This window comes from Mchenga conophoros, linkage group LG17, assembly GCF_057382185.1.
Source record: "Mchenga conophoros isolate Kocher_MC1m ecotype Shallow Benthic linkage group LG17, M_conophoros_male_GT1.1, whole genome shotgun sequence".
NCBI lineage: Eukaryota > Metazoa > Chordata > Actinopteri > Cichliformes > Cichlidae > Mchenga > Mchenga conophoros.
Genome location: NC_140542.1, coordinates 1,966,722 through 1,979,357, shown reverse-complemented (window position 1 = coordinate 1,979,357; position 12,636 = coordinate 1,966,722). Strand labels below are relative to the sequence as shown.

At 45.5% G+C, this 12,636-nt stretch overlaps 1 protein-coding gene across 3 annotated transcripts in view; it reads left to right on the top strand.

Annotated features, from left to right (window-relative positions):
- Positions 1 to 5,120: 5,120 nt before the first annotated feature.
- The window catches only part of LOC146554847 (uncharacterized), a 57,989-nt gene continuing 50,473 nt past the window's right edge, over positions 5,121 to 12,636 (top strand). For 2 of the 3 annotated variants that reach the window (XM_085253035.1, XM_085253034.1), the window contains exon 1: positions 5,121 to 5,441. In XM_085253035.1, coding sequence (XP_085109161.1) covers positions 5,213 to 5,441 — 229 coding nt within the window. In that variant the 5' untranslated portion in view covers positions 5,121 to 5,212. Of the gene's footprint in view, positions 5,442 to 6,359; positions 6,457 to 12,636 lie in introns of those variants that run through there. The other variant, XR_014889344.1, reaches the window with a different exon arrangement.

Below are 12,636 nucleotides of genomic sequence, written 5' to 3'. Positions count from 1 at the left end.
GGAATTTCCCTGCGAATCTTGCTGACTGTGCCGAGGATGGTGGTTTTCCGTCTAAGAAGTTTTTGCGCAAGTGAAAGTGATGTGAAAAAATTGTCCGTGGTAACATTTCTGCCCTTGTCTAGGAATGGTTCCATCAGCCTCATTACTACATTTTCAGACAGTCTCTCCTCACTGGGACGATTGGGGTCCTTGCCAAGATATGGGAAGACATTGCAAATGTACTTGGATTTTAGGTCGCAAGCCACCCAAAACTTGATCCCAAACTTGTCAGGTTTACTTGCAATATACTGCAGGAAACAGCACCGAGTCTTTGATGGGAAAAGCTGTTCATCAACGGTGATATGTAGACCAGGGTTGTAGCACGTGATGCAGTTGGTGACAAATGATCCCCACACACTGGAAATTGCAGCGAACTTATCAGTCTTTGCTCGATCACTGCGGGTGGACTTGTCATCAAAGCGTAGGTGTTGCATGATGTCTTGGAAGCGGTTTTGTGCCATAGTTCCAATTATCTGTGGGTTTCCCAGGTTTGCTGACCAGCAGTCATTTAGAGATGGAACCCTGTAAACCCCCCGCAAGATGACAATTGCAATAAATGCCATTAGTTCAGGGAGGTCCATGAACCAATGAACATGCTCCGTGCACCACTCAGCAGGCCATTTGTAAATATGTGTACAAATGGTTGGTTTTTTGTACTGTTTTTATCAATAAATCTCAGCAACAAAGGACATACACCCATGTGTGTTGATTTCTCCCTAAGATTAAGTATCCTGGAGCCTTCACGTCATCCGATGTTTGTCTCCATGCACCTTGGAAGTAGGTGAAGTTGTGCCAGAATAATTTGTTGCTATCGAAGATTTTTTTAAAGCAAAGTCTCAGGCCTGACAGTGACTGTCAGGGGATAACGCGGTGCATGGGACTGTACATATGGAGTGCTTTTCTGCTCTCGCTGAACATCGAACAGCACTTTGCACTACGAGCCACATTCATCCATGGACACAGAAGCTTTTCTAACAGTTACACAAACACTGGAACACTCCACCGGGGATAATGTCAGCATCTTGCCAAGGGCACTTTCAAGACATGGGCTGGAGAATGTCGGGGATTGAACCAGTGACCTTCAAACCAGTTGCTGACCTGTTCCAGTTCCTGCCTATTTAGAAGGAAAGCTGTAGCATTCATATGGGCCTCATTCGGCACATGGTTTTGTAGCAAACAGTTGGTGCAGTGAGTGCTCTCGCCTCTGGCAGCCTAGCTAACCCTTTTGTGGATTAACCAACCCTGCATATATCAGTCAGCTGTATCCTCGTCCCCCTTTGTTCCCCATTCACTTCACACGTTGTTTTATTGTCCATATTAGTTTGAGTTGATATTCAGTTGTTGCAGCATGCACTTCCTATCATGCAATTCAAATTTTTTCAATCTATTTTGTTCTTAAAAAGAAATCGAAGCTCATTTCCAGAGCAACAGTTAAATGGTGACTAAAACAATCAATACAAATTGTTGCGATGATGTTATTGTCTTGATACGGCTGTGTGACAGGCAGGATGCAAAACACTCAGAGGAATAAACTAAAAGAGGCTGCTTCATCGCAGTAGCATCATTTTACAAAACCAAAACTAGAAACTAATAACAAAGACAACGGGAAACCTGGAAACTACGGACAGCAATCTCAGGGACGCACGGAAGGAGAAGCACACAGCGTGGAGCGAGGACGAAACACAGGGCTAAAATACTCTGAGGGATAAGCAGGGAATGGGACACCGGAGCAGAGCACAGCTGGGAGGAATCACACATAAGACAAGGGAAAGCAAAACTATACACACCGACATGAGACAGGAAGAATAACAGAGAGACGCAGACTTGATCTGAACAAAGGGAACACAGAGGGACACGACCGGGGAGCAAGATCAATATTAATAATGATGATGATGATGATGAAAATAAAAAACAAAACACTGAGTCACTGACCCAGGACCGTAACAGTTATATGATGTATTTGAAATCAAACGTTTTAATTGAGTTCATAAAAGTGAAAATTGGCAATGAAAAGCTTTGCTTCAACAGCTGATTGCATGTGGCAGCATCTTTCATGCTTCATCTTTTCTAGATTGGTTACTTAAAATAAACGAACCAACGATTGTGAGTTTCGGCCTGATAGTTTAAAGTTAGCAGTGTGCGCACGGCGACGGACGTCCTGCTAGACTCGCACTGTGGCTTTGCTGCATAAAAGCATCCACGTTTTGCGGGCTGTGTCACTCGTTCAGACGAGCACAGAGGGGGAGCCGAGAGGTGTCTTTTGTTGCTGAGAGTTGTAATCCACTCTAATTCAAACCACAGGGGGTCTGTGAGCCTCAGAGACCCTCAGACTTCTGGTATTTTCACACGGTCCCGACTGCCACCAAGTCCCTCCATCACACATCACACATAGACTTCAAAGAGCCGTATGTACTGAGCCTAATCTACTGTACTCGCTAACCTTGTGGCAGCTGCGATACACGATACCTTTATCAACCTGTGTTTATAATTTAGTCCAATATTCAACAACACCACGGAGCATCACATCTGATACGCGGATGAAGTTCTAGGCTCTCATTGTTGTCCTTAGTATTCACCCATCCACTGACAGCTATCCAGAGTCCAACATTACAGAGGGCAAAGACAACACGCGCACCAAAGCTGAACAGCGAACACGAGATAATAGAGCTAACAACAGTTTTTGTCTTGTTTCAGGTGTTTTCTTCAAGTCAGTGTAAGGCAGTGAGTACTACATTATTGGTTTCTATAGCAATTTAATTAAATCAATCTCTGCAAAAACATGCTTTAAAGACACAAAGATGTACTAAATGAGAAACGGCAGCCCACGGCTACCCGACATGGCCCAGTCTGTCTTTGGAATATTTTTCTCATATCTCAGCAAAAGTGTTAGTTTTTGATGACTCGTCCACGAGTGGACTCCATCCAGGCTTGATGATGGTGTGCAGAGTGATAACAGTGTGTCTTTTAAGCACACTTCCAGCTCTTGGCAAACCCTTACTTCCACTTACTAGAAATGGAAAAGGACGCTCGTCAAGTTTCCTGTGCGTGGATGTAAACTGGGAACACAAGTGAGACGTGGTTTACCACTGTGGAATAACCATATAAAGTGATGGCCCATAATGTGTTACAGCCAACATTAAGCAGACAAAGAGAAACATTAGCACTGTCTCGAGGTTTGTTTCGCATCCAGTATTCATTATCCTGCGGTTCCTCGGCCTTTGCTTTCCAACAACTCTTCAGTGAAATATAGAAATCCTTAAGGAAGTGTTAATGCCTCGCTGCGTGAAGCCGCCAGTGAGTAAATGTCTTTGTTGTACACAGGCTTTGTTAGAGTGTTCCCTGCTGCCTTGGCAAGAAGCAACATAGGGGGCGATCATGGCTCAAGAGTTGGGAGTTCGCCTTGTAATCGGAAGGTTGCCGGTTCGAGCCCCGGCTTGGACAGTCTTGGTCGTTGTGTCCTTGGGCAAGACACTTCACCCGTTGCCTACTGGTGGTGGTCAGAGGGTCCGGTGGCGCCAGTGTCCGGCAGCCTCGCCTCTGTCAGTGCGCCCCAGGGTGGCTGTGGCTACAATGTAGCTGCCATCACCAGTGTGTGAATGTGTGTGTGAATGGGTGGATGACTGGATATGTAAAGCGCTTTGGGGTCCTTAGGGACTAGAAAAGCGCTATATAAATACAGACCATTTACCATGTATATAAAGGATGGCTGTGGCCACAGTGAAGTCATCCACCAGTTTATGGAACATTGGTTTAGAGCCTTTAGAGCTGGCGCTGACTAGCTACCCAGGTGGATGAGGTGCATCGCTTAATGTGAAACTGAAAGTTCATTTTGTTTTTAAATATAACTTTATTGAATAACTTCAGTTTTTTTAAGCTTTAATGTCGTTCCAACCGTTCTGGGCACGGCTGCTGTTCAGCTGTAATTAACAAGGAAGAAACGATTTTTTTTGTCTCTTGGTCCTCAGTGGTAGAGTGGGGTGATGGTCACCGTGGGGGGACCCTTTACATTTGACATGGCAGTCTGATCTGTGGTAAAACAGAAGTATTTTTCAGATCAGCTCTAAAGTCCACGACTTCTAAGTCTTCTGACTACCGTGCTGCTGGCCTCAGCTTCCAAAAACATCCTTGTTTAAATTCACAACATTAGCTTTTTCAGTCAGATGTGTTAATGAGGGATTTAAACCCCTGTATTCAGCCATGCTAACACATTCACAGAGGATATAAAAATAAACAAAATGCAAATGTAATGTAAAATAATCTAAATGTAAAGTCAGTGTAAATAGAGCAAGATTCACACAAAGTGTCCCTCTGTCCACTGTCCTAGACACACAGCTTTACATCCAGTTTCGGTAATCTGCCTCTGATATGAGATCAGGTGTTTTCCCCACAACGTTAGTCACCCTGTGATGATGTCATACAGGCCATGAGCTCATTGGTGGAAAAAAAAGCTAACAAAGAGCATCAGCCTGTTCATTAAGAATAACAAAGGTTACCTTCATCATCATTGTCACGTCTAATAAGGATTCTCTTTACTATCATGATAATCATTTTATTTATCATCATCATCTTTATTATAACCAGTGAGGATTATCTCCATCATCATCATCATCATTCTCACATTCATCACCACGACCATCATCGTTATCTTCACCAGCCAAATGTAGTTATCTTCATCGCTGCCATCAGGTTTTCTTTATCATCATCATCACAACTTTTACAGGCTCACTGTCATAATCATCATCATCATAACCACAAATGGTTGTCTGACTATAGCAGTTGTCATTGTCGTTACAATAAAACACCACGCTCTATTTTCATCATAGTCTTCATCAGCAGCAGCATCAACTTATCTTCATCATCATTACTGTTACTAGAGATGACCGACATTACTACAATGACCATTAGAGCCAGCGGCAAAATCTTCCAGATAAAAAACAGACAAACCCCCCAAACAAGTTATCAACCAGCCCGAGCGGGTCTGGTTCCTGCTGCCTTGCATCTTATTTCTTAATTCTCCTGGACGCGCTCGCTGTCGTGAGCGCGCCATCACGTGGGAGGTCCCTTTAAGTTTCCATCGACTGAGGCCTGAGCGTGTCACATGGACATGATATAATGAAAAGGCAGGAACAGAGTGAGTGCGCTGGGCTCTTTGCTAAAGCAGAAGGGAGCAGAAATGTACGCAGTCATCTGCCGACAGTGTAGAGGGCCAGGGGGCCGAGCCCAACCGAACGCTGCCGATCTCGACCGGGCTGGGCCGAGCCGGACAGACTGCGCCTCATCGGACGGGACCTCTGTGTTCGCCGTTGCACCTGCCAGCTGTGACGCGCACTTTAAAAGAGGAGGAAAATGTCGCCTGTGCGCGTATTTCGCACAGTCCCGGAGCAAAGGAGGAGCGCCCTTCGGTGTGAGTGAACTTATTTCTAATAGCTCGGCTGGTGTGGGGATCGGCTCCGGGTTGCTGCCGCAGGTGCGTTTTCGCGCTTGAGTTGTGCCTGGTAGCCAGCCTGCTGTACCCTAGTGAGGACCCGCATCTCTGGGCTTTTGGAATAGTGCGTTTGTTGAAGAAAGCGCAATCACCCTGCAGGGGAGTCTTGATCACGGGCCATGTGCGTGTTTGCCAGTGTCCGCATTCCAGGTGGTGTTGCGCACATAGAAATTGAAGTTGAAGTAAACAAGTGGGCATAAGGGTTCGACTCCGGTGCTTTGAGAACGCGTTTTCACGTTGAGCATGTTGGACTGGAAACATCCCGCGCCTCTGTGGCGAACCCGAAGCTCTGAGTCGAGGTGCCAAGAGCAAGTGAAGTTGTCAGTGGTGATTTTGTGCGGCTTTTACAGCGAGATGGATTATTTGTATGTTTCACCGTTTAATGAGGGCTCGCAGTGTTTGACAGTTCTCCAACTTAACATTGAGATGTGCCCAAAAGGATGACATTCTGTAAACTCCGAGTGTTAAACTGGCTGTGCTGGTTTTCTGGCTCCGGTGCTCATTTACGAGAGCGTCGCTTTAAAGCAGCGGTCCTATGTGTTTAATAAAGCCACCCAATTTCCCTGCGGGATGCCTGCGAGGTGCCGTCAGCGCTTCATTGTGTCAATACTGACTGGTGAGGAAAACAAGAAAACACCTGCCTGCTGCTCTGGTTATTGCGCAAACACACACACATTCCCTCTCCCTCAGACACACACACCATCCAGCGTTTTGCTGATTCATAACTGGGCAGTCACATCATTGTGTATATGACACACACAGTTCAAAGAGCGTCCTATTTTGGCCGCCGTCTCACCCAGAAAGGGGAAGTACTTCAATATTTTAATGCGAGAGGCTCTTCCGGAGTCGCTCTCCAAGTGTTCCAAGAAGCAGCTGATACAAAAGGCTGTCCAGATCCGATCAGCAGAGCAGACAAGAAAACCCCTAAAGACGTATGTAAACTCTTTATAATATCACGACTTATTCCAGACTGTAGTGTCTAAAATAATCAGATTCTTCCATTTCTTACTCGTTTGATATAATAATGATACAGAAGAAGTAGCAAGTTATTAAAACTATTTGTTACTGTAGCACCGAAGAAGAGCTGAAATATTTTTATTAGGAAATGAACAAATTAGTCGACTGGCAGGAAACTAAAGACTGATAACACCAGCAGTCTGTATTTGAAGTTGTGGACAGTGTGGCTGGAACAAAAAGTCAGGTTGGCAACGCTGCCTGTGTGTCCACTGTTTCTCTTTGTTTATAGTGAAAAAGAATGAAACAAGTTACAGATGGTGTTTAATTCAAGAATGTAAAAAACAGAATGAGTGCAAAAGAGTTTTTAACTTTTCAAACACTGACTGCAGTAATTATAACAACATGCTTCAGTACAACCCAGAGGAGATAAGGAAAACTCTTTCTTTATGATGTGACAGCGCTAGCCTAATAATTTATTTTGTTAAAAAAAGTCCAATAAGATAAACTTGGTTCTGTCCATCCATCGTCCGTCTGCTGTTTCTGTGGCTTCGTAAGACATTATTTGATTTCCTTCTTTGTTCCTGTCACAATTATCACGTCCGTTGGAGGATGGGTGCAGTATGCTGTTACGATGCATTGCTAGAGGTCGGCGAACAATCAATTTCACTTGCAACGAGCCACTTTCACAAAGCAAACCTTTAAGGCTGTGACAGGATTCCCCGCTTACACCTGTCATTAACGTTTGTATCACAGTGTTGTACTGTGGAGCATGTGGCCTGAGCTTTGCAATCCAGGGCAGACATTACATAACAGTAACACAGTGATTCTGTAGTGCACAGCCAACCAATAACAAAGCTCTGACATCATGTTTCCTCTGTTCAAATTACATCAAGTTCACTAATAATTTGGTAGCGCAGGTCCTGCTCCAGTACAAACTTACGGGACTGCATCAGCTCTGATTCGTGCATCTGCCACTGCATCATTTCTTTCAAGTTCAAATGAAACCAACCAAATTCTGTTTGTTTGACTGGAGGAATGGTCGGCTTCCCGATAAACAGCATCTGCGCCCTGACAAGTATAAGCATTGTAAAACGTGACCTCTGCTGTCCTCCAGTAGTTGTATAGTAATGAAATTTGCAATAATCCCACAGCATTAACCATTAACCGCATTAATCCTGCTGTGTTTGGCCTTATTAGAACACGAGAACAAATCCATCATCCTTTTGAAGCAAACTTTCGCAGCTCTAAGCTGTTATTTCCGTCCTCGAGAGCATTACTTGGCAAAGTGAATTTGAACTGGGATTAGCCGCATGCTGGAAATGGCTGGAGTGTGTCAGTGGTGTTCAGCGGCGATAGCATGGCCTCCCTGTTACTGTGGGTTCCTGTTTATCTGTGACTGTTTCTGTGGGTGCATACACGTGCTGACTGAAGACAGACTTTCCAATCTGCGTCACAGACTGTGCCTGACGTCTGTCAGATGTTTGTGCTCGCCTTGTCTCAACAAATAGCTCTGTTTCATTTGAATACATTGTTTTCATCCTTTCTTCTGCTAGCTTGTGTAAATGGTCAGCGCAGAAGCCGATTTGTTCAACTGCACCGTCCACTGAGTCTCTTTGCTGCCACACAGCAGTCTGTGCTACTTGGATCCCCAGCATCAGAGGCTAATCTGAGAAATGTTTTTTCCCTTTGTTGTGATCTGAAGTAAACGGTGTATGTTTTTTTTCCTGTGAACAACGAGCTACAGTGTGAGAGCAGCTCACACAGCCAGCTGTAAAAGTTGTGTTTCCGCTGGCTTTATGTGGTCATAATTAGCAGCTCCCATGTGACTCAGTGATGTGTGCGTGTGTGTTTGAGCCTTTATGTAAGAGCATGCCTTTGAGCAGGGGCATGCTTGTGTTTACATGACAGCCGATCAGAAAGGGAAGTGACGCGGGCGGCAGCGGAGGGGTGAGAGCGGCAGACATTATGCTGCTGCAGAGTGGGAGAGAAAGGAGTGAGAGCACGGGGAGCAGGAAAACCACAGACAGATAAAAAGGTGAGACAGGAACAAAGAAGCTAACGAGCGATCGCTTTCTTGGTTACTGCGTGCTCGCTGGCCTGCACTGTGGCTGGATCCATCGTAAACAAATGCAAACATGCAGTAAAAATGAGCCAGTGTCCATGTGGGCTGGGCGAGTGCGCATTTGATTATGAAATGTGTTTACGCTCAGCTCACTACAAAAGTAGTGGCACAGGCTTTTGTTTGTCCAGAGCTGTGCTCGTTCCAGCTCGGAGCCAACCTCCTTAGTCGCTGTTCAAAGTGACCTCATCATCTCGCTGGCCAGCCGCCCTCCCAGACTCGAGCTGACTGCAACTTACTTGTCGGTTAAATGACTTTCATAACAGCTTCAGTAATGGACACTCCTCAAATATTTCCTCAGCAAACGGAGGTCTTCCTAAGGGATGGGAAATGGACATGGGAAGATGGGTTCTCAGATGTATCTCAGGCCCAACGAGCCATCTAACACAACGAGAGACGTGGCAAAGGAATAAGCAAAATCAGGTTACTCTGCAATGAGTTTAGGCTGTGCTGACCTTCCCTGACTGACAGCAGTATTATCGAATCTGGGTCCTTCTGTGGATTCTTCATATCGTACTGTAAATCACCGATCGTGTTCCCAAGAGACTGCAGCATTCATTATAGTCAGACAAACACGAAGGTTGTACTTCAATCACCAAATCTCCACCCGTGTGAGCGGCGTGACAGCAGAGGTAACTGGGTCATCACCATCAGCTGGGTTCTTCCTCTTTTCTTCCTCCTGTAGTCTGCACAGCTGTGCCTGTAAATACATGTCTCTTATATCAGATGCTGACATACATTTAATAGCAAATTAACAGCGTTCATCCCACGAGGAGCACGAGCATGCTTATTAAGTGGCGTTCTGTGATTTTACTTTAAGTAACACATTATAGTCCAACACTGGCAAAGAGAACCGGGTCTATCCTCTGTGGAGCCTGGTTTATGACTGCAGGTCAGCTCCTTTAATTATTAGTCCAGAGAGTTCATATCCAGTGTGGCTGAATGTGCTGAGCAGATGTTTGAGAAACACTTGATTTCCTCTATTAACAACTTGTCCTGCTGTAAAGCTACAATTCTAAAAATTTGGAAATCTGAAGAAACCTCTGTGGTTGGAAATCGGCATAGTTCAAACTGAGAACTGCAGATTGTTGCGCTACGATGACACTGATCTCTGGCTCCTCGGTACATGCAGCAAAGAAGCTCTGAGGAAGTAGAAGGAAATCATTTGGTGAGCTAATCATTTTGAGCCATCTACAAATGTAGGCTCTCCCAGCTTTTCACAGTTTGGGGTTGTACCATCAGAAATGTAAAGGCTTTATCCTTGAAGCTTGAAACTTCACGGTACTGCACTGCATTTCCATGACATGGGTTTGCATTTGGAGCTGGACCCAAGATGCTGCGCAGCAGCTGCACACTTGTTTAACACCAGTCTGCCGCACAGAGAGACAATCATTCGCAGCCACGTTCACACCTACGGCCAATTTACAATCGCTTCTTATTTCACTTATGACTGCCGTGGGATATGCATTGTGATTGAACTGGGAGGTGGTCTGGTCAGAGGTGAGTGGCGCATTGCATTGTTGAGCAGTCTGCAGGATGGAGGCTGAATTGGCAGCGAGAGTCTGGCCTGGCACCAAGCTGCTTGGCATACAACCGGCCTGGGGAGGACGTGAAACGAAGCCTCAGCAGGGCTCGGGTAATGGAGGAGAAAACTGCCCACAGCTTTATTAGGGAGGATCAGAGAGGTAAGACACAGACGCAAATAAAAGATTTGTATTAAAAGACAAAAGTCTTATTTAAGTGAATTTCTTCTACTTCCTCTCGTTTGGCAGAGCCTCTTTACTGTGGGAACATCAGGTCTGCCTTTAACAAAGATGTAACATCGTGTGGGTAACAGCCCACTGCCCATATGTCTGCTGGTCGGAGCAATGACACAACACAGGGAAAGGAAATGTGTGGTGGAGGTGAGATATAAACACAGGAACGTAAAGAGGGAGAGTGATGGTCTGGGTCATAGATGGGCTTCAGCCGGAAGAGTCCACAAACTCTGTGCTTCTGTTTCCTTTCACAAGTCTTTCCACTTCAGCCACATGCATACAACTCACACCATTTCTGCTTGCGCTGTTCCTGGATAAGCCTTCAGATCGCAGGACACAGCAGACAGAGCTTTGCTGCTAAGCGATGACAGTAGTACAGAGTGACACATAAAGAAGAAGAAGAATCCACACCTAAATCCTAATGGATGGTTTTGTTGGTGACCCCGCCCCCACAAAGTGATAGGAGTAATATGAACCGTACGAGGATGAAAACAATAGCTAGCACTGGGGTTTCAGGAACTGCAGTTCCTCTAACGGCCACTTGAAGCTAACTCCAAGAGTGAATGACGCCCCACAGAGTCCCATGTTAAAATGACCAACTCACACAACATTAAAAAGCATATTTAAAGACTAGCACAAGAAGTGTTTTTGGTCTCTATGGATACTTTCCATTGTCATAAGAATAATCTGCTGTTTTGACTGACAGACGTATGGACACTGAGCTGGACCTCTCCTCTCTGTTTGTACTGTTAAGCATTTATTCTAATCATCTAACTAACACATCGTTCTGTTCGGCACAGCCAATCTCAGTTTTGTTGAGTGAAATCTCGAATTTTATTAGTCGTTGTTCAGCACTAATTAGCAGAGACGTGACGAGTGACTGCACTGCGTGGTTATCAATGCTTTCATGCAAAAGATTCTTGGTTCAAGCCTGGGAGGAGTCACAAACTGGCCACCTACTGCCTCCTAATGGGAGGGTGGGCTCGGTAAGGGCATCTAGTATAAACATGGATCAGCTGTAGCAATCCACTGGGAAATAAGGAAGCAGTTGAAAGCCGATCTCAGGAAAACAACATGGCGACAGTTGTCTGTCTTTTATATACAGTCTACACTCTGAAACTTTATATTGATTTCAGTTCCCAGTTTTAGGAGTGAAACAAATGACCACAAAGTATAAATAGTAAAGGACAGGAGGGTTTGATGAGTCCCTTGATGGTTTTGATTCGATATGTGAAAGGATACAAGAGGCATTCGAGAATTTTGTCACATGGTGAGGCTGTACTTGGAAATGTTACTGAAGCAGGAGAGTTTCTGTGAGCTAGCGAGTGCTACTGCTCTGCAAAGTAGGCCAAAGGCACAGGGGAGTGTCACATGAACCAACACTGCTATGTTAGCCATCCTCCAGTGTCTTGTTCAAGCCACAGATGGGAAGAGAGACACTCACCGAGAGAGAGAGAGCGAGCACTCAGCGTGCGTCATGTATCCCATGCTGCTTGACGTCTGTGCATGACACCCAAAACCGCACTGCTGAAAAGGGGAAGTGCTCATTTCTGTCGGCCGGGAAACCACACTGACCTTCTCCGTAACCACTTTAACTAGTGCTGAAGGTCAGCAGAGCACAGGGATTTCTCTGAGCTTAGGGTGAGTGTCCAGCTCTCATGTCGGGCCACAGGAGACCCAGGAAGTCTGACCCGGTCCCTAATGCCACAGAAGCCAAACCGACAAAACTCTATTGTCAGTTTGTCGCCTAGCGTGCTGTCACCTCCTCCGCCGCTGACTCTCTCTGCAAGCCTGCTAAAGTGAGAAGCATCCCCAAGGAAACAGAGGGGTTAGTGAGAAAGGCTGTGGGAAAATAATAAAGCAGTGCGGTTGGTCAGAGTAACAGTTGTGAGGTCATAGGAAAACCAACTGGTGCTTCTGACGCGGCTGGATTTATTCCTGTTTGAACATCGTTGTCTAGGAGGCTTTCTGTCATCTGCCTCTGTAAAGTACAGTGAGGAGGGAACACCAGTTTCCCCAGTGGCTGGAAACCAAATAGACTGGCCATACCAGTTCACTCCACAAGAGAAAACGGCAGGGTTACGTGGGGATAACACAAGATCTCGGGTTCCTGTGAATTCACAAAAACGGCACACAAAGAAGGCTTTGGTTTCTGAGAAAGCCTCTTGATGTGGGCTTGCTGAAGCTGCTGACTCTGTGATGTTTGTCACACACACTCTCTCATCCCTTGTCAGCCACTTCCACTTCTACACGTTGATTGTACATGCAACAGCTCTACT